The following is a 25,277-nucleotide window of genomic DNA, read 5'->3' as shown; positions in this document are numbered from 1 at the left end:
AAGTTATAAGTCACTGATTTAAGGTTACCCTATAATGACAAAGCAAAACGACATTTCTACATGTGCGATGGAAAATTCCTGATAATCTTAGTTCCCATTTCTGCTTACCTCCAGAACTTGGGACCCCTCAGCAGCATCCTCTGACACATCCACAGAGTAGCTACTGCTGCTGAAAACAGGGCTGTTGTCATTGACATCCAGCACTTTGACTTTCACTGTGACTGTACTGCTGAGAGCCGGGCTGCCGCGGTCTGTGGCTACCACCTCCAGGATATATTCAGCTTTTGTCTCTCTGTCTAGGCCACGTGAGGTGGACAGGGCTCCTGTCCTGGTGTGGAGGTGGAAATCTCCATCAGGGTCCCCAGCTGGATGGAAGCCGTTCAGGAGGAACAAAGAAAAATCTTTAAAAATTCAAGAGTCTACTATGTATTGAAAGTAAGCGAGAAAGTGCCAAGTATGCACTTAAGTCTGAATGTGCTCCAGAGAAGTAGATGGAATGTATTATTTTTTAAATAACACTTAAACTTATAGATTTAGTTCAGTTTCAAACCGCACAAATCATGTACAAAGCAGCCAACAATCTACTTCCGGTCAACATTCAAAAACTGTTTTTTCAGAGAGAAGGGGGATATAATCTCAGGGGGGAAATGAACTTCAAGCATCCATTTGCTCGCACAACTTTAAAAACTCACTGTGTGTCGGTATGTGGGGTGAAACTGTGGAACAGGTTGTCGGGGGGGCTGAAGCAATGTCCAAGCATGAACATGTTTAAACAGCGGTATAAGCACATGGTTTACACTAGGTACAGGGAGGAAGGAGGGTGGGACGAGCACTAGGGTTTGCACATATTATTCTCTTTATTATTTGTTTATCTGTTTAATTTATTTTATTTCTTTTGAGTCTGTATCAGACAAATATGTTTGATTATTTAGATATGGTAATAAGTAAATATAAATAACAATCAGGATTAAAATACATACATAAATAAGATATAAACACACAGGAAATAAATAAATAATAAATAGTTGAATTATAAATTGGAGAAGGGGTAGGATTCAATAAGCGAATGCTTCTTCCTACTCCTTTTCAAACATGTTTAATCAATTTTGTTTTCCTTGTTTTGTGCGTTTGACTGTTGTTTTCTGTTATGTAAGATACATATATTTATATTTTTTCTTTGTTTTTGTTTTTCTACATGTTTGAAATAAAGCCTTCATTCATTCATTCATTCATTCAAATAAGTCAGAACAATGTCAGGAGCACGACTGGGATCAATACTAAACATCTCCGCTCTTTACAAGTTAAGGCCAAATCTATTCATCCAAAAACTGTCAGTACAATTTCGGATGACTTGATAGTTGCCTTGAATGCCCATATTGGCAATCACAAATTCACTATACATACAGTGTGTCACCTGTAATAATCCATCCACTGCAATCTGTAAATGTAAATTTGACTATTTAATTAAAAATCCACTGTGTCTCCTAGGATATGCTATTTATACAGCAGACACACCCTGAAACAAGCAATTACAGCAATTGTGGTAAATTGCTTTTTTAAATCCATTCTAATGCAATACTTGGGTTAAACACACAACATTATTCTCACCAGTGATCCTGTACTCCAGTTCTCCACCAGGACCTGAGTCAGGGTCTGTGGCCTTGAGAAAGTAGAGCTCTACAGGAGCCTGGTTTTCCGGCACATCCAGTCCATACGACGGCTTTGCAAAGACTGGAGTGTTGTCGTTCACATCCTGCACCTCCACACGGACTACAGCCTTGGCAAAGTTAGGAGGCAACCCACCATCCCTTGCATACACTGGCAAGAAAATACATTGTTATGTTTATAATCTATCAGGTAGTCATCTATAATATATAGATGGTTTATCTGATGAATTCAACACAAAATCATTGAAGTAAAAACTTATGTAAGACCATGGATATAGTAGTACCAGTTAGTGTGTAGTGGTCCTGTAGTTCTTTGTCTAGTTCCTTGGTGGTGGTGATGACTCCTGTCACGGGGTTGATGATGAAACCTTCCTCTGTCACACCTCCAAATGTCACTTGGCCATTAGAACCTGCATTGAAACACAATACAGACATGTGTAACAATAAAAGACTGGGCACACAAAACAAGCAATAAAGCAAATAGCCTATATCCGATGTAATAAGCCAGTACTTTAATTTAGTACAAAGCTATCAAGTCCTAATGGAAGCTCCAGAAATACAAGGCTCTGGATGGCGGCTATAAAAATCAATTTTCATTAGAAACAGTGCTTGTGGTGTGTCTTAAAGTGATTTGGTCTTTCAAAACTATTTACATCTCTCTATTGCTTCATTCTCCAACCTTTTTTTACGCTCTTGGTAATCTTGAATTCATACTTTCATCCCTTCTTAACTTTATTACTTGCAAAAATAAATAAAAATGTGCATGTGCAGGTCCTCATGAAATCAATAGACATTGCTTTAATATTATATGGAGGTAAAGTATCAAGCAGGGCATATGTGGACAAAATGATGTAATTGCTCAACTAATACGTATTTGCTAACATAAACAGGCTTTTTTGAAAATTCTGGAATTCTATATATATCCGTACATTTTGAATCACTCTTTTTGTACCTACAGTAAGTCCAGCATACTGACATTACAGTACTGAATTTACACATATTTAAACCAACCTTGGTCTCGGTCAGTGGCAGTAACTGTTAGCACTGTGGTTCCTGGTCCTTGGTTTTCCATCACCTGGGCCTCAAACTCTGCTCGCTGGAACACTGGAGATTCATCATTCACATCGATCACCTGCACACACAGCACCTGAGAGGTGGAAAGCTGAGGAGTCCCATGATCCTCTGCTATAATGGTCAGATTGAAGATGTCCTGCTCCTCTCGATCTAAGGCTTTAAGGATGGAGAGCGAGCCTACAAGAGAGAAAAAGATTCAGTGAGCAGTGAAGGATATCTTTATAAAAACCCTCCTAGATTATTTCAGTTAAATCTCCTTATTTGGATTAATTTGAAATGTGTGTGTTTGTGTCTAAGTGTGTGTTTAGATTATTTTTGAGAACTTGTAGTTCAGTGTACCTGAGAGAGGCAGTATTTGTATGCTTGGAGGACTGGTAAAAATGAAACCTTTGTAGCTTTGCTTTATGAAAGTTTCCACTCTAAGTTAGAGACCACAGTTACAGCACCTCATGCCAGCTATTCAATTGTTCCATGTTGAATATGCTTTCAAATATGAATCAGTTTACTGCAGAGCTTGTGAGTGCATGATTATTGTAAAGCACATGAGCATGCACAAACAACCTACTACTACAAACTGGACTATATACAGTAGCTGCCAACTCAAATCAACCTATTACCTCCCCTGAGTTTTGGTTACAGTTTTTTTCCCCTTTCTCTTTACAACTTTACAGTATGTGTTACCCTTTAAATCTGTAAGACATTAGTAGGTGTGTGTGTGTGTGTGTGTGTGTGTGTGTGTGTGTGTGTGTGGTGTGTGTGTGTGTGTGTGTGTTGTGTAAATCGAGTTGGTTCAAATAGATACAGTCTGTGAATCAGACCACCACTTCTCAGGTTCTGGCTTCAGTTACTCTCCTACCTTTTATGGCTACACCCCATACCCCTGTCATCACCACGACTACAAGGAGGGTCAGCCAAAGTGAGGGAAAATATGAAATGTTTGTGTGTGTACTGTACTGTTCTATAACTTTATCTGGCATACAGTACCTGAGAGACAAGCCTAATTTATATGTGCCACAGCGTGCCAAACACATATATTGTGTGTTGACTGAAGTTTCTGTGAGGTTTTGCTCGTTCCCAGTTTGGCAGAATGTAGACAGATGTAAAAAACTTACTGGTTCATCCTACTCTGTAGCCAATTTAGTGTTAATGATACAGTATCAACTGTACAGTATGATAAGGGCGCTATTACTTTCTCTGGATTAGCTTTGCTCAAACACAAGGAGTTTTATTTTATTTTAATTGTATTCAAGGTTTCCAAAGATGCAAAAAGTCATACTGAATTTCGAGGGAATGGGCATAATATAATGCACAAGAAAGACAGATGTTTTTTCCATTCAATGCAGTAATGCAGCCATAAAAATGGTGTCAGAATTTGAGGATTTTACTTGAATATATGTAAGTCTGACACATAGCTTTAGAAACAAGTAGATATATAATATAAAATGTAATGTTCTCAAGAGCATTAAAAAAATGTCTACTTATGAGGATACTTGAGAAGAAATGAACATATAAGAAACATTAGCTTTCAAGTGGTTAATAAAACCACCAGTAAAGTAGCTGTAGTGTGAAGTAGCAGAAAGTTCATGTTGGCAGAGCAGACATATAATTTATAGGCGGCAATCAGACTAATGATACCCCCCATATTAGCCAGGCAGTTTGGTCAATGTCTTTGCAATATAATTCTAATCTGCTATTGCAGCTATTATTAACCAAAAGCTTAACACCACATAGGCAGAGAAACAAACCAGAAGTGAAATCAACCCCTGCTAATGCATCAGACACTTGACAGTAATGAAGTAAAGACTTCCATCTGGAAGCTGCATTAAGTGTCTGTTTTACGGTTCTAATCCCATCTCAGCCAGAGCTGAGCACGCCCACGCCACCCAGCTTCGATGATGAAGAGATTACACATACACATATATAAGGTTTCAAAGGCTGTTCATGTCCCCAGCCCAAATAAAGATTGGTTCCCATGAACAAATCCATCAAGTAAAGAACACCAAAGCATTATTCAAATGAAATATTGCCTGAAGGCATTGAAAGATCATCTAGTAAAGAAGGTTATGAGGGTTATGAGTATCTTAGCAGTTGAGACCCTGTAGACGCAGCAGTTTAGTGGGTAATTACAGTCTTCTGGAAAATGTTGTTCATCCAGGGGGCTTCCATGGGTGGGATGCTGATTATCTATCAATCATGAAATGCCTCCAAAAAGGGCACATACTACTCCCGCTGTGTTAAATCATTCAAAGCAGGATTGTAAACGCTGGAAATGATGTGGTGAATTTTACTCTAATCATCCGTTGATGGAGTGAAAATTGGATATTTATGGGAAATCCCCAGTCTCTCCAGACCCTTGGTTATATTATTGTAACATTATGATATTTTTAGATGCGGTATAACCATAAAAATCAGCGTACCAGTGTTAGGGTTCAGACTGAAGCGACCAGCACTGTTGCCTGTCTGGATTCTGTATGACACTCTGCCATTTTCTCCTTCATCTTCATCTCGAGCCATCACATACAAAATCACAAAGCTGTCAACAGAGATAGAAAAAAATAAAGTCAATAAATAACAGATATTACAAGCACATGCTGACTTTAAATTTTATTTTAATTGGCCTCTTGGAAGTTCTTTGATTGTGGTCCGATGGATGCAAGCAGTCTGACTTAAATGCATGTGAATGGTGCCAAAAACAGGGAATTCACACCCACCCTACAGGCTGATCCTCCATTACGCTGACTGCAGGTGGAGAACTGAAGACAGGAGCATTGTCATTTTCATCTGTCACAAATACTCGGGCAGTGACTGAGCCCCAGCGCCGCTGTGAAGGATCCACCGCCTGGTCTGTGGCCCGCACCACAAGATAGAGAGAAGGTGTGGACTCACAATCTAACTTCTGCCCCAGGGTCAGGACTCCAGTGATGGGGTCAAGGGTCAGGAGGTCGGGGGTGTCGGGCCAGTAATGGTCAATGGAGTAATGTAGCTCACTGTTGGGTCCACTACCATCCTGTAAAAAGACAGAGATTAATCTGAATTCATGAAAATATTGGTGAAATGAGGAAAGAAATTTAAAATCATGTGTTGACTTATAGGAATAAACACATTATTTCATTGAATGAATAAAAGCAAATATGAAGAAGTAACAGTTGCATGCTAAGAAGAGAATAATCTCAGTTTCACACCTGATCCACAGCCTGGAAGGTATATATCGAAGCGCCTGGTTCCATGTTCTCTGGGATCACAATGGTAACAGGATCTTCTATGAAATGGGGGGCATGATCATTGCTGTCCTGCACGTTGATATCCAGCTGCACCAGGTGGCTGCTGGGAAATGCCTGGGAGAAGTCAGACACCTCGATGTTCAGTGTGTACCTTGACCCCTTCTCATAGTCCAGCTCGCGTACCAGGTATACATCACCCCTTAAACGGTCCACCATGAAAGTCCCATCCCGGTCTGTCCCCCCAACTACCAGGTAGGTCACCTGGCCTTCCAGTAAAGCAGGCTCATGCTGCTCATGTTGACGGACGAAGCCAATGATGGAGCCAGGAGCAGCTCCTTCAACTGTGTTAAGTGTCATGGAGAGCACGTTGGGTTTGGGGCTGGACCTGGAGGATCCGAGAACCTGAAGAAGAGGAAAGCAGAGTCAAATGGGTTCATTTTGGCATTTTTTGTAACTTTTTTCACCTAATTGTGATGTTTCAGTATCCAATACTAGAATAAGTAAAATAAAATGACCTCGTTTCACAGAGTGAAACAAACATTTCAATATACATTATTATTTCAACCAAGCATGCAAGAAAAGTGTCAAGGCAATTGGTGTGCTGTGCATGTTACAGGATCTGATTTCTTTTGGTATTGTGCAGACAATGCAACTATATAACTCTCACCCCTGCCCATCCCTAAACATAGCCTTGGGCTGTAGTCTGTTTCTGTTTTGTAGTTATTACTATAATAACCCTCACAGGCATTCTCATTGTGCATGAAGACATTATGTACAATTCTTCCAGTAAATATCCTGACACTGTAGCGTCCTGGCTTCAAGATGAGAGGCAGGGTTTGTGACGTGTGATAAAATAATAGAGGGTGTGATGGGAAGAAAAACTGTAAATATTCCAATTCAAATAATGCAAAGCAATAAGTGCAACCTCCATACACCAGTCCAGTCAGACGGGAAACACAACTGGCAGATGCCTCCTGGCAGATGGGAAACCTGCCAGGGGGCTTTCGCCACTTTGAGCAACAGCTTCAGCATTCAATATTGTTATGGGACAGATCAAAGAGCTCTGAAGATAGCAAACATAAGCAGATTTTAACAAGTTCTGGTTTCATCATCATAAAATCCATACCCATACCATCCCTAATTTGGAGTTACAAAGATCTGTTGCAGTTTATTGCAACCTAAAAGATGATGTGGATAATTCAGCAATGTTTTTTTAACTAGAAAAAAGTAATATTAACAACACACCATGAAACAAAATAAGGGGGTGATTTTGACATTAACTGACATTTGTTGTGTGTTGAAGACTCAAATATTTCCATGTAGTGTGACAGGACTACAGCTCAATTGCTAACCATTTTAATTATCTTAAAGGTTATAGATGGTGTCAGCTATTCTGTTCCTGCTGAAAAGATCAGTCGATATGTACTTTTCCCTGTTGTGTCCCAATGCCTTCTTCCTATACAAGCTAGCTAGCATGTGCACTGTAGTACTTTAGGTGTACAATATCCCTGCGCCTGGTCTCACAGCTATGTGAAATGTTATCTCAAAAATCATTATGTGGAAATGTTACCTCATGAGAGTGTTCGAATGTGTCGTTACAGTCAGTGTGTTCGATTGTGCCTGTGTATCACTGCCTGCTACCGTGTGGTGTATTCCCTTTCTCTCTGTGTGATTTGATGCAGCTGGCTCTCATCAAATCTCATCTGGGAGCATTTGATTCCAAGGTGCCTGTTTCCCCTCTGCCTAATCTCAGTGTCGCACAAGTGGGGTAATATAAGTAAATATAAGGCAAGCACTCCCTCTGTAATTAGCATCCTTTTCCTTTCTGAAATCACATCACATAAAAAAACTGAGCTCAAAGCTGCACAGTCAAAGCAAACCGCCACCCTTCTCTGGCTACATGCCTCTGTGGCAGACCATTTTCTTTCCTGCAGTTGAATTCCTGATATTGTATGTTGATATGCAGGATTGACCCTCCCGCAGAAAGTTCAGAACAATAACTCAGTCCGGACCAGCTCCCTCCTGCAGCTCGGGGTTTCTCACCTTGGGTTCTGGTTACCCCACTAACCTTTGGAGCAGGAAACACACTCTAGATTTGATAGATGCTTTTGTTTGTACAGGCACAGGTTCAGTTTCTCTCCTTCTCATATTTACCTCCTTTTCCAATTTCTTTGACAGTTATACTGTTCACTTTGTGCACAGTTTGAGGAAATTACTCGCAGCAAGGAATGCAAAAGGACTGAGGTAATGTGTAGATGTGACAGTTTCAGGTCTGGTCGCCAGATTGGCTTTTGTTTGCCATTGCCAGATGCCGTGTAAATGTTTCGGAGGGGCAACAAATGCATGGGTATATGTTAACCTGTATCCGAAGCTGGCAGGTGGAGCTGAGGTCTGGTGTTCCATGATCAGTAGCAGTCACGGTAAAGGCATATTCAGCTCGCTCTGCAAATCTCAGAGGGGAAGCGGTTCGAAGCTCGCCACTGGTTGGGTTAAGGGAGAAGCGCTCTGCTCTGGGGCCTTGAGAGGAAGCAATGCACATGGAGATCAGCTCAAAGTTAAGATGAGATAATAAAACAGTAAAAGAATATTTTATCAATTATGGTTTGAGCTAAGGAAGTAGATCAATCTGTAAATATAACTCTCAGATGATTTGTCACACTCACCTGATAAAGAGTAGTAGATGGTACCATTTTCTCCCTCATCTGGGTCTTTAGCTGACACTATACCCAGGACTGTCCCAGATGGAAGCCCCTCCATCACCTACAATGGAAGACAAGTGTCATATCAAATGTATATATCTTAATATTCTGTGTACAGCATAATCATTTCATGTTTATTCCTATTCCTGATCTTGTTTTTTCAACCAAATGAGTAACTAAGAACTAAATTATCACTAATTTTTAAAAATATTTTTTCAAGAAATCATAAAAGAAGGTCACAATAACCATTGCTGCTGCTATGCAAAATCTTCTATAACATGTATTCTGGTTTGAAACATTCTTTATAACTCCACTGCATAAACTTCAAATTGAAGTGACGGCCAATCATCTCCACCATCTCTCATCTTCAAAAGAGCTGGATCTCTCTATGTCACAATGTGATCTATTTAATCTTTTTGTATTCTCACCTGAAGGAGCAGCTCCCTGTCTGGCCTGGCATGTATGAAAGTGGGGGCATTGTCATTTTCGTCCAGCACAGTGATATGAGCTGTGCCAGTGGCACTTCGAGGGGGCGTGCCGCCATCCTGTATCACCACAACAAGCTGGTAGCTGGACTGCTGCTCTCTGTCCAGGGCAATACGGGTGCTGATTTCACCTTAATAAAAAAGGGGTAAACATAGAAGTGAAGGCTTTAGCTTACATTACTTGCAATAGTTACAGAGTAATGGCCATGTTCATTTAACTGACAAACAGAAAATCATTAATTCCTCAGGGGAAATCATGCTTGTATTAGTGCTGCTTTTGAAGTAACTACATTTCATCTTGTTACAACAAACTGCTTCAAGTGTAATATTGCAGCTATTAAAAGATACTAAAAAGGCAAAGCCATTGTGTTTATTTTCACCTGTCTGAGAGTTTATCTGAAAGTGCCTGTCAGTGTGCAGCAGCCTGTAGGTCAGTCGAGCATTTAGTCCTGCATCTCTGTCCGTTGCAGACACTCTGCCAAAGCCCGTCCCGGCCAGCAGGTTCTCTCTGACGGCCAGGAACACCCTCTCCTGGCTCAGTCTGGGGGAATTGTCATTCTCGTCTGTCACCGTCACCCTGACTGTGGCACTGCCGGTTCTCCCTGCTCCCCCTGGACCTGAAGTGGCAAGGACAGTTAACAGGTACATGTCCTTAACTTCGCGATCCAGAGAGCTACGAACAAACAGCCAACCACTATCTGGCATGATTCCAAACCCGGCAGCATCGCCATCAGGCCTGAGGCGATAAGAAACAGAGGAGGAGGATGAAGAGGAACTCCCACCATTCCCAGAAGCCTCTCTGTTGAGTGCTCTGACCTGGAGGAAACGTGTGTTAAGAGGTGTGTTTTCCCGCAGCTCCACACGGTAAGTCAGGGTGTCGAAATTGGGGCCTTCTGCATCCTGTGCTTGGATGTGGACTACAAGGGTAAAGGTGGAGCTAAGCTGAGGTGCCCCACCATCTTTGGCAACCACCTGAAGGTCATAGCGAGGGACACTTTCATATGACAGACTTCCAATTAGTCGCACCTCTCCACTGCCCCGATCAACACCAAATGTCCTCTGGCCACTGCTGCCTGTGGCCCCAGTAGAGACCAAATCAAAGCTGAGCTGACCGTTATGACCAGAATCCTTGTCAGTGGCTTGAATGCGGTAGATAACAGTCCCCATTTTGGTGATCTCAGGTAAGAGGAGGGACTCTGATGAGGAGGGGAGGAAGGTGGGGGCATTGTCGTTGACATCTGAAATGGTTATGTGTACCCGGCTAGTTCCGTACGCTGGAGGAGAGCCAGAGCGTGCCTGGATCTCCAGGTCAAGACTGGAGCACATCTCATGGTCCAGAGGAAGGGCTGTACGAACGGTACCAGAGGCGCTGTCCACAGTGAAGTAACCATCAGGGTCTCCAGATGAGATGGAGTAGAATATATTCTTAGAAGCACCTGGATGGAGACAGCAAAATAAACAGAATGAGAGAGAAATAAGGCGGCTAGGGCTGCAAAATTCCAAAAGTTAAAAATGCATGCCAAAATTCCCTTCATCCCAGGGTGACATCTTCAAAATGCCTGTTATAAATCAGACAAAAAGAAAAACAGTTGGAATATTGAGCATGTTTGCTTGAAAAATGACTAAAAACTGTGATTGAAACTGTTGGTCAATTAATCTTCTGTCAAAAATGGTCTTCATTACTAAAAGGGACAGAAAGAGTTTCAACATAATGTACACAACTGTTGATCCATCAAAATTCGTAAAAATATACATTTTTGGTAGACAGCGGATATGGTGTGTTTATTTCAGCTCATATCTCTTGTAAGGGTTAACAAAGGTCTTGATTCTCTTTAAGTGGGTGAGAGGCCAGGCTTACTGAAAATGTTTAACAGTTACACGGACAGAGATAAGTGTGCTTCTGTCCACTACACCACCGAGAACACTTCATTCTGACTCCCACTCAGAATTACAGCCCCATCCAAATCCATTTCTTTATCATTAATACCGAGAGAAAATAAAAGTCTGGCCAGAGTGAAAATGATCCCGGTAAAGCCCATGCTGTGTGATGGATGTGATTTCTTAATGGAGTGTATGCTCTTGTTGCGTGCGTATTTGACTACCAGAGTGAGCAGTAATGCATCATACATTCTCAAGCCCATTAGTGCATTTCTGTCCAAGTACTTGTCAGAAAGATAAGAACAGGGTTGTCATGTAAAACTGGCCAAGCAAGTAAAATAAACTGATTAAAGCAAATGACTAAATGCAGATACACAGTAAAGCAAACAGTGTCCATACCTGTCTTGGCGGCAGCACGGACCACTCCCACTGCTGTGCCTCTGAGAACATCCTCGGACACAGTGAAGAAATACTGTGCCTGTTCAAACACAGGAGATGCCACTGAGCCTCCTACGACACTCACGTTCACCCTGGCATTGACTGGCGCCGTCAGACCACCGCCGTCCTCAGCTGATATCACCATGGAGATGACTGTGTTGGCTTTGCCATGGAGCGAGCGTGACAGCGATATTACACCTGCAAAGATAAAAGATGAAATGATTCTTTGCTTCACAAACACTACATTAGGTCATCCATGTTATGATTATGTGTGTATAAGTGTTCATGCTACACACACATACCTGTGTCCTTGTTGAGGGTGAAGAAAGCAGAGCCTCCTCCAGGTACTATACGGTAGGTCACCCTGCCATTTTGACCAGCATCAGGATCATTGGCTGTTACCTTGACAATGGAGGTACCCGGAGCACTATGGGTACTAAGGCTGACTGTGTAGAGGGCTGGATAGAAGGTAGGCCGGTTGTCATTAATATCCACAACTGAGACCCTCACACGAGCTACTGAGCTCAAACCACCCTGGAAAGAAAAAAATGCAGAAATATTTTTACATTAAAATATAATGTGCACATTGCACGCAAGTTTACATAAGCAATGCTGTAATTATATTACTTCACTGAATAGTCTATTGAGATAAAGAGAGACTACATCATAATAACAGCTATTTCAGTTAAAGCACATCCTCCCTTCCTGCACACTATATCCCCGAAGGCAACATTCAATTTGTTTTCCATCCCTTGGTGATAGAGCAGGGTTTTCATGTTATGAATCTGTGACAAAAGATTTATGTCACACTGTTAAGATGAAGCAGCTGTAAAAGAAGACAGAAAGATGAGTTCTGTGTTGAAGATCCCTGAAATGTGGAGCCAATCAAACACAAGCATTTGTCAGCAAGGGGACGAGTGTGTGCTCATTACACTGTGTTTGTGGGCTTAGGTTTATGAGACTATTAAAAAATAGGAATAGTGAGGACCAGCTGAATCGAGCTGGGAATGTGTTGAGGGTGGGAGAGAAGGAGCATTCTGTGTGTGTGTGTGTGTCTGTGTGTGTGTGTGTGGTGGGGTTGTTGGTTAAGGATATAAATTAGTCATTAGAAACTTTAATTTGATATTTAACTGAACAGGGGTAAGCAAAGAGAATGATACGTACACTACCACTACTATGTGTATAATAATACATTTATAATAATGGTTATGTATCCTGATATACTTGTTCCATATATATATTTTTTCAATGTAACCTGACTATTATTAATTTATGTTTTATTGCAAGTCATGTACAGTTGCACTGCCTATTTAAGTCCATCCATTGTGATAAATTGACACTTAAAATATGAATGGGTCGATTGGGAAGACAGGCAGTTGCAGCAAAGCTTGTGTAAATGTGATCTTGCAAATATCCTACTTAAGTTTGATGGTATCATCCTCACACTTAATTTAATTTGACTATATAAATGGAAATGTTTTCCTACGTCTTTACCTTTTTCCTCCCTACACTCCCTGATTGCTTTGCCATGCTGTTGCTGCTTCCCCTTGATTTTTTGAAGACAGTGCACAAGGGACAGGATGCTGTCTTCAAAACATGTCCTGAATGTCTATTTGATCAGATTTATTTGACTGCAGCTGTCCACATCTTTAATTTGCTTTCAGCCTGAAGCTTTGCTCGAAATGAGCATCACACACTAATCAGGCGATGTGTTTGGCCTCCTCAAGCTATATATGCACTAGTCTGAATGTTTTGATCCCCTCAGAAGTCTGCTCCATTTATAATTTATCATTCTTTGATCATACAGTAGCTGTTAAGAGTAAGAGTTGATTGGCAAAATGAAAATGTTACAGATATAACTACTAATTTCTACACTCCATATTAAGTCATATAAACTTACTCCATCTGTTGCTGTTACAGTCAAGTCAAATTTGTCCAATCCCTCATCCCGGTCCAGAGTCGTGCTGGTGCAAAGCTGGCCAGTCTCCTTGTTTATGATAAAGTGGGTTGGTACTGCACCTCCAGAGCCTGAACCCAAGGTGTAGGTTATAGCACCAAAGGAACCACGATCCTCATCTGTGGCTGACACCTGAGGGAAAAAAGACATGAGGTGAGGCATGGACGGTCCACTGATACCAAACGGCCCGTGAGACACAAATTGCAGAAAGCAACACGCCAACACACCCAGCAGGTCATGAAATCTGCGTGAAAGAAAACCTACATGTGTCATAAATATTATATACGAGCTAAGGGCCTTTCTGTTATCACAATAACGTCCCATAATACAGACACCTCACAACCCCATACATCTGCACTTGTCCAAATATCACACGCCATCGCACTACTTGTTATGATTTCCAGAGTACTATAAAAATCGAGCATCTGTGAGAGCAATTCACTTATAAAATTCATACTATATGGTATGAATAAAAAAATCGATAGATCACCCCCATGGTGTGTTTGAAAAAACAGCAAAGGGACTGGTGGGGCAGCGTAACCGTGGATACACAGAGAGAGGAAAAGAGAACTGACAGGTAACCTTTGGAGAAGGACAATGACATCATTAATGGACATGTATAATGGATGAAGAGAGAGGAGAGGAGAGGAGAGGAGAGGAGAGGAGAGGAGAGGAGAGGAGAGGAGAGGAGAGGAGAGGAGAGGAGAGTGTTGACAAAGGTTGTAAGTTTGGTTCAGAGGTCAACAGAGGCACTTTAGTTGACATTAGAAGGTCAAGTGACACAAACTTGCTTTCAACTGGAACTTAAATGAGATACAGACTGACACACAGACATACACACACATTTTGGGGTAGCCACGAATACACACCTCCGACATTAATCTTTACACCTTGTTTTTCTTTTTCTCTTACAATGGACTTCAAACTATTTAAAAGACAGACAACAGACAGATGTCTTCAACCTAACCTCATCTTTACAGCCATCTTTTTACTGCACACACACACACACACACACACACACACACACACACACACACACACACACACACACACACACACACAAAATGTACACACATATACTCCAAATTAATCTATTAAAACACTGAGGAATCCCATAATACAACAAAGATATCCTTGCAAAACACGAAAGGGAAATGTCCTCTGTGCCATGAGGTCTTTCCTCTGACTGAAGTTTTACACTGGTCCATAACATTGTTTGGTGGCATTTATGGTGCTTGTAAAAAGTAGCATTCTCCCTTAGATCTTTAAGCCTTGAAGTCGAGCCAACACCCAAGAGGACTCATGACATCATTGCCTTTCTGTCATACAGTCACTTTACATACACCGGTTTACTTTACATACAACAGTGTTTGATTTCCTAGAATATAATAAAAAATACAATGTATGATAACATACACTGTATTGCAAAATGATTATTAAAATAAGAAAGTAAAAAAAAAAAAAAAGATTGTAAAAGAGTGTATGTGACATGTTTTCGATTTAAAAATATCTGAGATTTTGAGAATTTTGAGAAGCTGTAATATTATGAAAATAAAGTTGTAAATGACAAGAATAATGGTAATTAAATAGTAATATAATAAGAAAATATATTAGGGGAAAATTCTTGAGTTTGAAATTGTGTGTAAATAAGTAAACTTTTTTCTTGAAATTTTTCTTGATATAGTATTTTAACTTTTTTCTAAATCAGATTTGATCTTGTTATTTCAGTCAGATTGCTATTCTGACAAAAATGACTATATGATGAGTTACATTATTCTCATAATCTCATTTTGTTTTACTTTTCAATATTTGCCCAAATATTCTGTCATAATGTGACCAGAAAGTTCAAAGTGTATACAGGTCTATTTCCTGACATACTGTGTTATAATAATTGTACATCCACTGGTGTTACCATACTGTAGTGTTTTGTAGCCCAATCAACTTTTCAAAAAGGGTTCAAATGGAATAGAGGCGAAAGACATATTTTTATGTGTGTGTGCTTGTTTTTAATGATTTCATCATATTTTGAAGCCTATAAATGTGACTTGGCCTTGAACTCGACAGAACACAGGACCACCGTAGCAGACATCCGGCAACAAACTTACTTCCGTCCCACCAACACATGTCTTCATCATTACACTTACCTAGTGGCCATATCACAGACTGAAACACAACCACTTTGACTCATTCTGTTGCTCCTATAGGATATTAAACAGGAAAAGTAGAACAAATCCTTCAGGGCTTTTGGCCACAATGTCACCATGGCTAGACGGCTGTGGTTTTGAGGGGTCCTACTGTACCTCTTCCATTGGTCAGTGTTTACAACTGGGGATTTTTAGATCATTGCTGGGACTTCCTATAGAGTACAGTGTTGAGACTAACACTATCTTTGGAATCTAGGCTCATGTCTTTTCTGGCTGTCTGTGATGGATTAGCCACCCGTGGTGATGAGAACTGGGAGAAAGGCACTCAGACACTCACATATGACCCCATCCTTTTTCCTAAATCTAATTAAAGACGCTTTAACACCATGACCGCCCACCTGGTCATAGGGTGACTTCATAATCACCTCTATCTTTACCCCGAAAACTCTGTAGATCATCAACAAAATATGTTCTGCCATGGATAAGACAGGAAAGCAGACATCAGTGTTTGTTTGGTTTATATGAAACACAGGGGTCGAGCACTTTGTACATTACAAGAATATGCTGGGAAATAGCCTTTGACTGGCGGATCGGGCTGGAAAGGACTTGCAGGGAGGCTGGGAACAAGAAGAAGAGCAGGACATTGATTCTCTACACGCTCTAAAATTTGAAAACCCTTAGCAGTATGGTATGGATTCTTCATGCTGGAAAACACATGCAAGACAAACACAAGGTTGCACTAAGAAAATGTCTATGCATCTTTCATGGAAACCTTGGGAGCAATAAAATATAAGATGTAATGATTTGGATTTCTTGTGATGCAAAATACTACATACAGTGCTGTGCAGTGGTTATGTGGTTCCAGTCTTGAAAAACTGAAACAGAATAAAGTAAAAAGAAAGAACATAGAAAGGAAAAAAAATGTAGAGGGACAATACAGAGACAGAGATAAAACTCCATGTCTGCAATACATGAGACAAATGGCACAGCAGAAACCTTTGAAAGATTGAAATGTGTAGCAGTAGAAAGTCATATCAACTCTCCTGAGAAGACAAGAGCTTGTAAGGTTCAGTTCTGTCATCAGTACATTTCCCTCCTTTTAATCCATCTGACGGCACAGTGTCAATGTTCAGTACACTCAATACAAAGGCCAGCAGGTTGGATCTAACAGACATGTTGGGTTGATACTGAAAACTCCAGTTTGTTGCTGTATTTTCTGCATCTACAACACTCATCTCCACTAAAAAAACAGCAGGATAGTTTTAAAGCCACTAACCTAATATAGTAAACTATTGACATGTATTCTTAAATCAAGAGATCTGGTAGCCCAGGTGAAACTGTTTGCCAGTGCCAGAACCTGCTCTCTGATCCAAGACCAGCTAGCCAGCCAGCCTTGACTCTGCACACCTATTCCTCATGTTGCTCTCCAGAGGTATCCTGCTGTGATAAACATGCAAGTGCATAGCAACACAAACACAGACAGCTTTAACATATGAATCTTAAGCTGTGTAATGCTTGTCTCTTTGATATTTGTGGTTATAACCCCATATGGGTCTTCAACATTGAAACTGATTTTTGGATGTGGGTGCCATTATCGGATTACCACAATGGCGGTTTTTCAAGCTGATTTCCTTATATTATTGGCATGAACGGATACTATATTTGCTGCCTGTAAATGTCTGGAGCATGATCATAGAGAAGTGTGCACATTTTGTAGTTAATGTGCTAAAACTAAAACTGCTGATGTGTTTTTTTTTCTGTGGGAGCTCTGATATGCCATCTGACATCATGAAAAGAAGACAGGGTAAGAAATAACACAGGTAACAACATCTTCAAGGTTACAAAAATTATTTTTACTCCAGCACAAAGCTTCAATCCATCAAAGTTTGGTGTGATATTTTTCAGTTTTTTGTTTGACAAAAGGCAAGCTCCAGTGACAGAAAACATGGCCAAAAGGATAGGTCAGTCATCAATAACAACTGCTAATCACTTGTAATATGCATTATCTGGGATACCAGCTGTGCAATTTCCTTTTCAACTTTGAAGATACACACCGGCCTTTCAAAGCCTTTATCGGTGGAGAAATCATAATGGGCTGCATCAAAAAAACAAAAAAAACAATCCAACTGCTTCAGTTAAGCATCTGCCAACCATCTGAACTTGTAGTACAGTACATGAAACATAAATTTATCCAGCATGCCTTCAGCTTCAGCTTTTCATACAGAACCTTGATTTACAATACACAACGTGTAGTTCATTGACCAACTACTATATATCTGTTAAAAGACACAGCCAAAGTCTCACACAGCACATGTCAGCCTGGTTAGGCCTATGTGAAAAACAGTCAGGAAGAGCGTGCCGAGTATCGAATTCAGCCAGGACTTAGGCCTGGAGCTTTTTGTCCATAGAGAGCCATTCATCCCTGGCTGGGACAGTAGAGGCGCGATCACTCACTGGAGCATTAGTAAAGATCCAGACCTCATCACTCATTTGCCTCACTCTTCCACACAATCTCTCTCTCTCTTTCTTTCTATGCTGTCTCTTTGTCTATCTACCTTTCCACTTAGTCTTCCTCTTCGTTTGCTCCCAATGTCATTCTCTTTCAGATAGAGTGGATGTCTCTCCAAGGGTCCACTTAGATCTCAGACACAAATCTCACACATATCATCCAGACAGCAAACATGTACTCTACTGTACCGCCCACATCTAACCAACCTCAAGAGGGACAGGTGTGACATCATCAGACTTGTTCCAGCTTTCATGTGCTTTTATTTCTATACTACTCTCTTTCACAATACTCATGCCTCCATTCCTTTTGTTGCATCTCTCCTTTTGTCTCCTCTATTCTCATTTTCTCCAGATGTAGGCGCTGGTCCAGATGGATCCTGCTGTCCTCTGCATTTTGTCTCTGTAAAACATCAGTTAGTGTCAGCGTGAGTCTGCGCACAACCTATCGGACGCAGCTGAAGCTCTGCCACAGCTCTGAGCTTTTATAGCTTCTCATGAAAGTGACGGAGAGAGTGAGTCTATAGACTTCCAGAGTCAAACTTGTAAAACAAAGAGTTGTCCTGATCTAATCTACTCTTCCTCTGACTGGTGCCAGGCCTGAATGTTTATAAAGCAATCATCATTTCTCAGTTCAAACAAGCCCAAAGGGCGCTTAATATTAACTGTTGTCCCACCATATGCAGGGTTAAAGGATAACTCCAGTTTGGTTCTTATTTTAGTGTTTAGTTTTGGCAATCATGATGACACTATATTTTGAGTCTTGTTTACTTAATATTTGATCAGCTATTTCCTCATTTCAATCACAATTTTAACATTTGTTTACCATTCAGCTTAATTTTCTCTTTAAAGTTTGGCACATGTGAGAGTTTGTTTAAAGTCTGACATATTTTTAATGATGTCATGGCATTCCCAGATCGCAGAAATTAACTTGATGAATATTTTTACTGATATAAATGATAGCAGAAACTATGAAAATTAGACCTAAGTTGCAATAAACTGGAATTATTCTTTAGAGCAGCAGCAGCAGCAGCAGCAGCAGCAGCAGCAGCAGCAGCAGCAGCAGCAGCAGCAATGACCATAAAAGAGCATGATGGACCTGGAGCTTGTGAAAAAAATGCATCATTGCTGGATAATTGTAGACAGACTTTAGTTATTTAGCACAATTGTAATAGAAGTCTGGATTTAAAGGCAAACTGTGTTGGAGTGTCAGATAGGGCTAATTTCATTCAACTTTGTTGCTCTTTTTCCACTGACACATTCCTTTGCTCTCCAGTGAGCCACATTCCTCATATTAGGCATTCTCAAGTCTCCAAATCAATTTCTGCCTCGCTGTTGCCAATGAGTTCTGGCACTATGGGTACAATTAAGATATACTGTATGGTAGGGAAGGAGGTGGGAGAGGGAATGAAGAGGGGGAGGGAATACTTTGGCAAAGGAACAAAAGGCAGGGCTAATGATAACATGAGACCTTGAAATGGGAACGAGGAGGACTGAGGCTTCATCTCGCCTCTCATTTAATCTCCATTCCTACCTTGACCTCCCCTCTCTTTTTTAGCGTCTCCCTTCTTTTCTGTCCTCTCCCTCGCTTGTTCTTTCAGCACCCTATTACGGCAAGTGCTTGTTGTCTTTCATGTGGAGTTTGCGGCTGGAAATGATTAGGAACATCAAACCACTGAAGGGAAGAGCAGCATAGAGAGGTGAAAGAGAGGGAGGAAAAGAGATTGACTTCTATATTTGGAAGAAAGAATGCTAATGTTATTAATGAAGGATGATGGTCACCAAGAACTCTCTCTGACTGTTTCTCTTTCTGTCTGCCACAAATGTGCATGCTTGTACGAACAAAAACAGCAAGACACATTTTGTAAATGTTCCACACGTACAACTACACCATAGAATTGCAACTTTAGCCCATGGAGTTTAACATGTAGACATGTGGTGTGTGTTAGGAAGTTTATCTTTGGGTGACATCTCATGTTAAAGGACACAAGGCATGGTTTAACCATGTTTGTTCAACAACATGCTGTCACTCCATGTGCCTGCTTATACTCAAGGGTTAGAAAAAAACAAAATGAGGGATCTCAGTGGAAATCTGATACTCCGATTAAGGCAGCTTGCTTCAGTTCGACAGCAGCACGCTCACAGGATATGTCAAAATCGTAAATCGTAATCGTAAAATCGACAATGCAACAGAGCATATGTATTCTGGTTCTGATATCTAGTACCGTAGTCAAGACAAAAACAAATTAATAGTTTTGTGGATTGTTTTCCCAAGACCAACTATAAACTGGTGTGGATAGTCAAAGTAACTAACTTTACAGAAATATAGAACAGAGAAAAACAGAAAAAAATAATGTAAACTTCGGACAATCCTAAATTTAAATGTGTAACTGGAATATTAAACAACATTGCTGCAATCTGGTCTAAACTATAAGCTTTCAGCACTACAATACAGCTATTATTTGAGGTCTATAACCATTAAAGTTACACATCAAGCAGAAGTTATCATCGCTTTTCTGAAAACAGGTAGAGGAAGAAAGGAGAGGGAAGCAACTCTGAATTGACAGCAAGGTCAAAGGGATATAAATGCTAGTTACAGGGACAGACACAGGGATAGAGGAGCACAATGAGGGATGACATCACCTTACTGGACTCTGGAGAGTGATAAGAGACGCTGGGGATTTTGATCCTATCTTGCACAAAGCCCTGCAATGTGGCAACTCTTATCCCGTTGTGCAATTGTGTGTGTGCCTGTGAACTGTGTGTGTTGGTGCCCTCCTGCCCCCTTTTAAAGATTCTTTTTAAAGTGAATCCTGTTGGCCCTGACTGACAGCTGGCCTAACCAGTGCAGAAATCAGACCTATTTTTTACTTACTGTTAAATATTTATAGCCATTTAAACCCTGTCTCTCTGTCTGTGTCCGAAGCCTAGGACAGGCCCACTCCAGCTGGTGCAGTTGCCACTAGAAACAGATCTGCATATCTGTGAAATACCAGGGATTTTATTGTTGCTATCTGCTAACAAGGAAGGTAATGAGGAGCTTGAGGTCAGGTGTCAAGGGTAGATGTGCACGTTCACCACCCACAGAGACAAAAGCAAAATTGTCATAATATATTCACAGTTGTGGTTATTAAATGGTCTTAAGTTTGCACACTATGGCAGCAATATGGCCTGCAATTATCAATTATTGTCAACATCAGCTCAGAATTACAGCTGTTTTTTTTTCCGCTAAAGCATACAGTAATTAGGGAAGTCAATATAGCGGCCTTGTAAGTGATCCTTGGTCAGCAATCAAACTCAGACATTTGAGAGCTTAATGAGGCTCAACGCTGTTACATTACTAAATAGAAGAGTGCACTCATTAGAGTGCAGATCTTTGCCAGGTGTGTACAGTCAAGATGGCGGCAAAGATAACAAAAATGGGGATGCAACAGACTTGGTAAGCATTGTTTTTATCCTAACTGATTGCCGGAAATGCCTTTTGCTATGTAACGCTTAACATAAAATGGTGACGACTGCTGAACAGATGAAAATCTACGCTTTATGACTTTAGGCTTATAAGGAATCTTATCAATGTTTACTTGAATTCACAAAAAAAACCCACTCTCAAGGTACCAACATTTGGCACCGATTGATCCAACATGGCAACAAGGCATGATTGGTTGTCCCTAGCGGAAACAAGATTCCAAACTGAGGCAGTTGTCAATCACTTGCAGCCCCTACCGGCCCATTAAGAGGATTAGTAGTCATATGTGTTACAAAATATTTTTTTCAAAATTTGTGAATCACCACAACTACGAGAGGTCCTTGAGCATCCAGTCATAAATGTTTACAAAAAAATATTAGGCTGATGGGTTCACTAGTATCCGAAATTAGCTGCAGATACACAGAGGGAATCTTACACACACATATGTCAAATAAGTGAAATGTAAATAAGTTAAGCAAAAGCTGCTACAAGAGAACAAAATGTTCGAAAAAAAAAAAACATTTTCTCTGGTCCGTCAATTTTATTTACACAGTGAAGCCTGTAATATGAAGTGAGCGATGATTATCACTTATTGTCTTCCAGTTGTAATTTTGCTCCGAAGATGAAGAGAAAACAATAATTAAGGAGAAAGAGAATACAACATGGGACTGGAGCTGAACCTCAGACAGGGGACTGCTGTCTGAGACTGTCTGAGCTGTTGGGTTTTTGGATAAATGAGAGGATGAATGATTGAGAGTGAGTGGCCTATGGATGCCTCAGAGACACCGCTCTGGGTAATTTAGAATCCTCTAACTAGCTAAAACAGCAGTATGCATTAAGGATGGTGCATCTGTGTTTCTGCTGCAGCATTTCTCCCAGAATGGGTGTAGACATTTGTGTGTATTTTGGGCATTTTAGTGGTTTATCCAATAAAAACATAACAAAGAGACAGGGAGTGTGGAATCTGTTCTGTTTTTTCCCTCCACTGGGATGCCACAGGATTTTATTTTCTCTTTGTTGAGTGTGTGGCACTCTCAGACCACTGTTAAGAGTATATCATGGGGAGCGGGTGCTTGGAAATTGAGGTTTAGCATCTTGTTGACTGGTTATTGTTTCCTATTTGTGTTTTATGTTCAAAGCATGTCTGCATAGAAAGTGAAGGAGGGTCATAAAGGAAAGATGATGAGAAGCTAAAAAATTGTTCAGAAAACAATAAGCTCTATCATCTACTCTGTGAGCCATTATTTCAGTTTGCAAATCAGTAAAACGCTGAGTGAGTGAGTGTGTGTGTGTGTGTGTGTGTGTGTGTGTGTGTGTGTGTGTGTGTGTGTGTGTGTGTGTGTGTGTGTGTGTGTGTGTGTGTGTGTGTGTGTGTGTTATTTGGACAGACGCAGTGAGCAGTTCTGTTTATGGGAATTGATTAGTCCATCTGTGAGAGCAAAGATCACTGAAAAGAGGAGATCAATACGTGTGATTTGAACAATCTATCATGCAGACAGCTGCTAAAGGAGTGGAGAAAGTCATTGTCAACTTCTTTCACAGGGAAAAAATATTCTAATTAAGATTCTGTGATCTGCAAGACTTCAAAATCTTATCATAGTGAAGAGAAACATGTTAGGTTGAAGCTTTGAACTGGTAGTAAATTGGGTACGAGCTGCTGAGAATGACATCTGTTATCTTCTTGTTTACATTCTGTGGTTGAGTTTCTCCTGATTAAGCTGGTGTTTTACAGTCATAAAATAAGCTATATTAACACCATCACTATATTAGTCTGAGATGTTAAGACAAACTGTTCTTAGCCCCTGCCCTCGCAATAATATGATTCAAGTTTATACGCAAATAGACATAAACACAATACTTTCTAAACAAGCTACACAAAGGTTCAGGCTTATCCCTGTTGATTGCACAGCTTTGCTCCACTAAACAAAAATAGTGTCTCTAAGCCTCTGTAGCCCTCCGCCCATTTAGTCATGCTTCCTGGATGTGATCCCTAAGGCCATGGGACAATTTCACCATGGCCCCATCAGTCACTGTGTCAACCGTGAGCTGCAACACTAGAGACAATGGATGTAAGTTAATAAACACCGGACTCCAGCCAAATGATGGAAAAGTTTGGTTGTGGCTGGTACAGTTTTCCAACAATCACAATGGTGGGTTACCATTAGCATTTAGATATCTAAATTAGGGCTGGGCAGCAATTCCATACTATAATTTGTGATGATAGGATCATAGTTCACAAAATTGTGCTGTCCACATTAATGGTTCCAAGCAAATGGTGATTTAAGACTAAGAAAATTAGATAATGAAGGTTTTGTTTTACACATTAGAGTTTTGTCAAATGTGAAGCATACAACCTGAAAAAAATGATTGCAGTGAAGATCAGTTAGATTACCTAAAATGTGACTTTGCATACATTGTATTGGAAAATTGTAATGTTGGGAGTTTCAACCATATTGCCCTGCCCTATAATCTACTTAGAAAAATGTAACTGGCTGGTAAAACATCAAAGCAACTTGGGAATTTTTGGATGCATCAATTGACTGTGGCCAACAAAACAAAAAATGGCCTTGAGAGGTTTTTGTGTTAGGTACAGAATTGTTTGAGCAGAAAATGACTCATTGAAAAGCCACAAAAGTCGCTCCAGTATTTGCCAGCCTTCAACAAAAGCTCAAAACATGGCAGATAAAAATGACTGACCTCATACAAAAACAAAGGTAAACTACAAAATTCATTTGTCACTGCCACAATGATTCCTTGTATCTTACGCCTACAGCACTGCTGTGGTTAGGGCACTTTTGTACAATGCCAGATGGAAGCCTTTAACTCAAAGACTTATTACATTATTTATCTATTACTATCTCTGCCCAGGGGCTAAGAATACAATAAATCTAGCCAAACTGGAGGTAAAGGATTCTACACTGACATGTTTCCAATTCAAACTAAATCACGGGTGTATAAAGTAAATCAGATTGAAACCGAGCCCCCCTCTGTGGAGCAGAAGGTTTTTTTTTTTAGATGCATACAAGCTTCCAAGCTAGTTGAAGCCTGATTTTCTCCATATAAACATTTATGTTTCAGTGTCATTTTATTTCTCAATCTGTAAACCAAAACGCAACTATGTGGGAGGTTCACACTAATAAGACGGAGTATGTTTATCATTATGAGTAAGCTAGGCTTTATTGCAGACAGACTAAACCACCTTTTTAGCCCTCCAGAAATAGTCATACAAAGAACCAAAAGTCATCTGACAATATTAGTTTCAGGGATGAAGGTCACTACAAACTGTGTGTCTGTGTGCACGCATGTGTGTGTGGCATGTGTGTGATCAAATCAATGTGAGTCTTAAGGGTCAAAGGTGAGCCAAACTTCCAGCTGGGCCTCTCTTTCCTTGACCCCTGGAGGCAAGTTTGTGTGTGTGTGTGTGTGTGTGTGTGTGTGTGTGTGTGTGTGTGTGTGTGTGTGTGTGTGTGTGTGTGTGTGTGTGTATGTGTGTGTGTGTGTGTGTGTGTGTGTTTGTGAAGTCATCCATGATAGAACATGAATGTGTCATTGTCAAAAGAAATAATTATACCCGTTATCTTTGTACAAAATGTGGCAGCCTTGATTATAGGAAATCAATTTGTATAATTTCTTCATACAGGAAAAAAGGAAATACAAGAATAGATTTGTGATCAAAAGCCTGTGTGATGTGACACTTCTGGGGTATGTAGGGTTAAGCTCGTTTACTCTTGAAGAATCCCAGA

General features: G+C 40.4%; 1 protein-coding gene across 1 annotated transcript in view; it reads right to left on the bottom strand.

Annotated features, from left to right (window-relative positions):
• The window catches only part of LOC133994001 (protocadherin-16-like), an 82,943-nt gene that overhangs the window by 7,256 nt on the left and 50,410 nt on the right, over positions 1 to 25,277 (bottom strand). The window contains exons 5-18 of the mRNA XM_062433161.1: positions 13,363 to 13,551; positions 11,765 to 11,996; positions 11,424 to 11,660; positions 9,527 to 10,582; positions 9,090 to 9,277; positions 8,626 to 8,722; positions 8,322 to 8,479; positions 5,924 to 6,364; positions 5,453 to 5,748; positions 5,159 to 5,274; positions 2,679 to 2,918; positions 1,952 to 2,077; positions 1,609 to 1,818; positions 109 to 365 (exon numbers count right to left, since the gene is read on the bottom strand). Coding sequence (XP_062289145.1) covers positions 109 to 365; positions 1,609 to 1,818; positions 1,952 to 2,077; positions 2,679 to 2,918; positions 5,159 to 5,274; positions 5,453 to 5,748; positions 5,924 to 6,364; positions 8,322 to 8,479; positions 8,626 to 8,722; positions 9,090 to 9,277; positions 9,527 to 10,582; positions 11,424 to 11,660; positions 11,765 to 11,996; positions 13,363 to 13,551 — 3,843 coding nt within the window. The remainder of the gene's footprint in view (positions 1 to 108; positions 366 to 1,608; positions 1,819 to 1,951; positions 2,078 to 2,678; positions 2,919 to 5,158; positions 5,275 to 5,452; positions 5,749 to 5,923; positions 6,365 to 8,321; positions 8,480 to 8,625; positions 8,723 to 9,089; positions 9,278 to 9,526; positions 10,583 to 11,423; positions 11,661 to 11,764; positions 11,997 to 13,362; positions 13,552 to 25,277) is intronic.

The sequence above is a fragment of the Scomber scombrus genome, chromosome 14 (genome assembly GCF_963691925.1).
Source record: "Scomber scombrus chromosome 14, fScoSco1.1, whole genome shotgun sequence".
In the NCBI taxonomy this organism is placed as follows: domain Eukaryota; kingdom Metazoa; phylum Chordata; class Actinopteri; order Scombriformes; family Scombridae; genus Scomber; species Scomber scombrus.
This window is presented reverse-complemented; position numbering and strand designations above follow the sequence as displayed.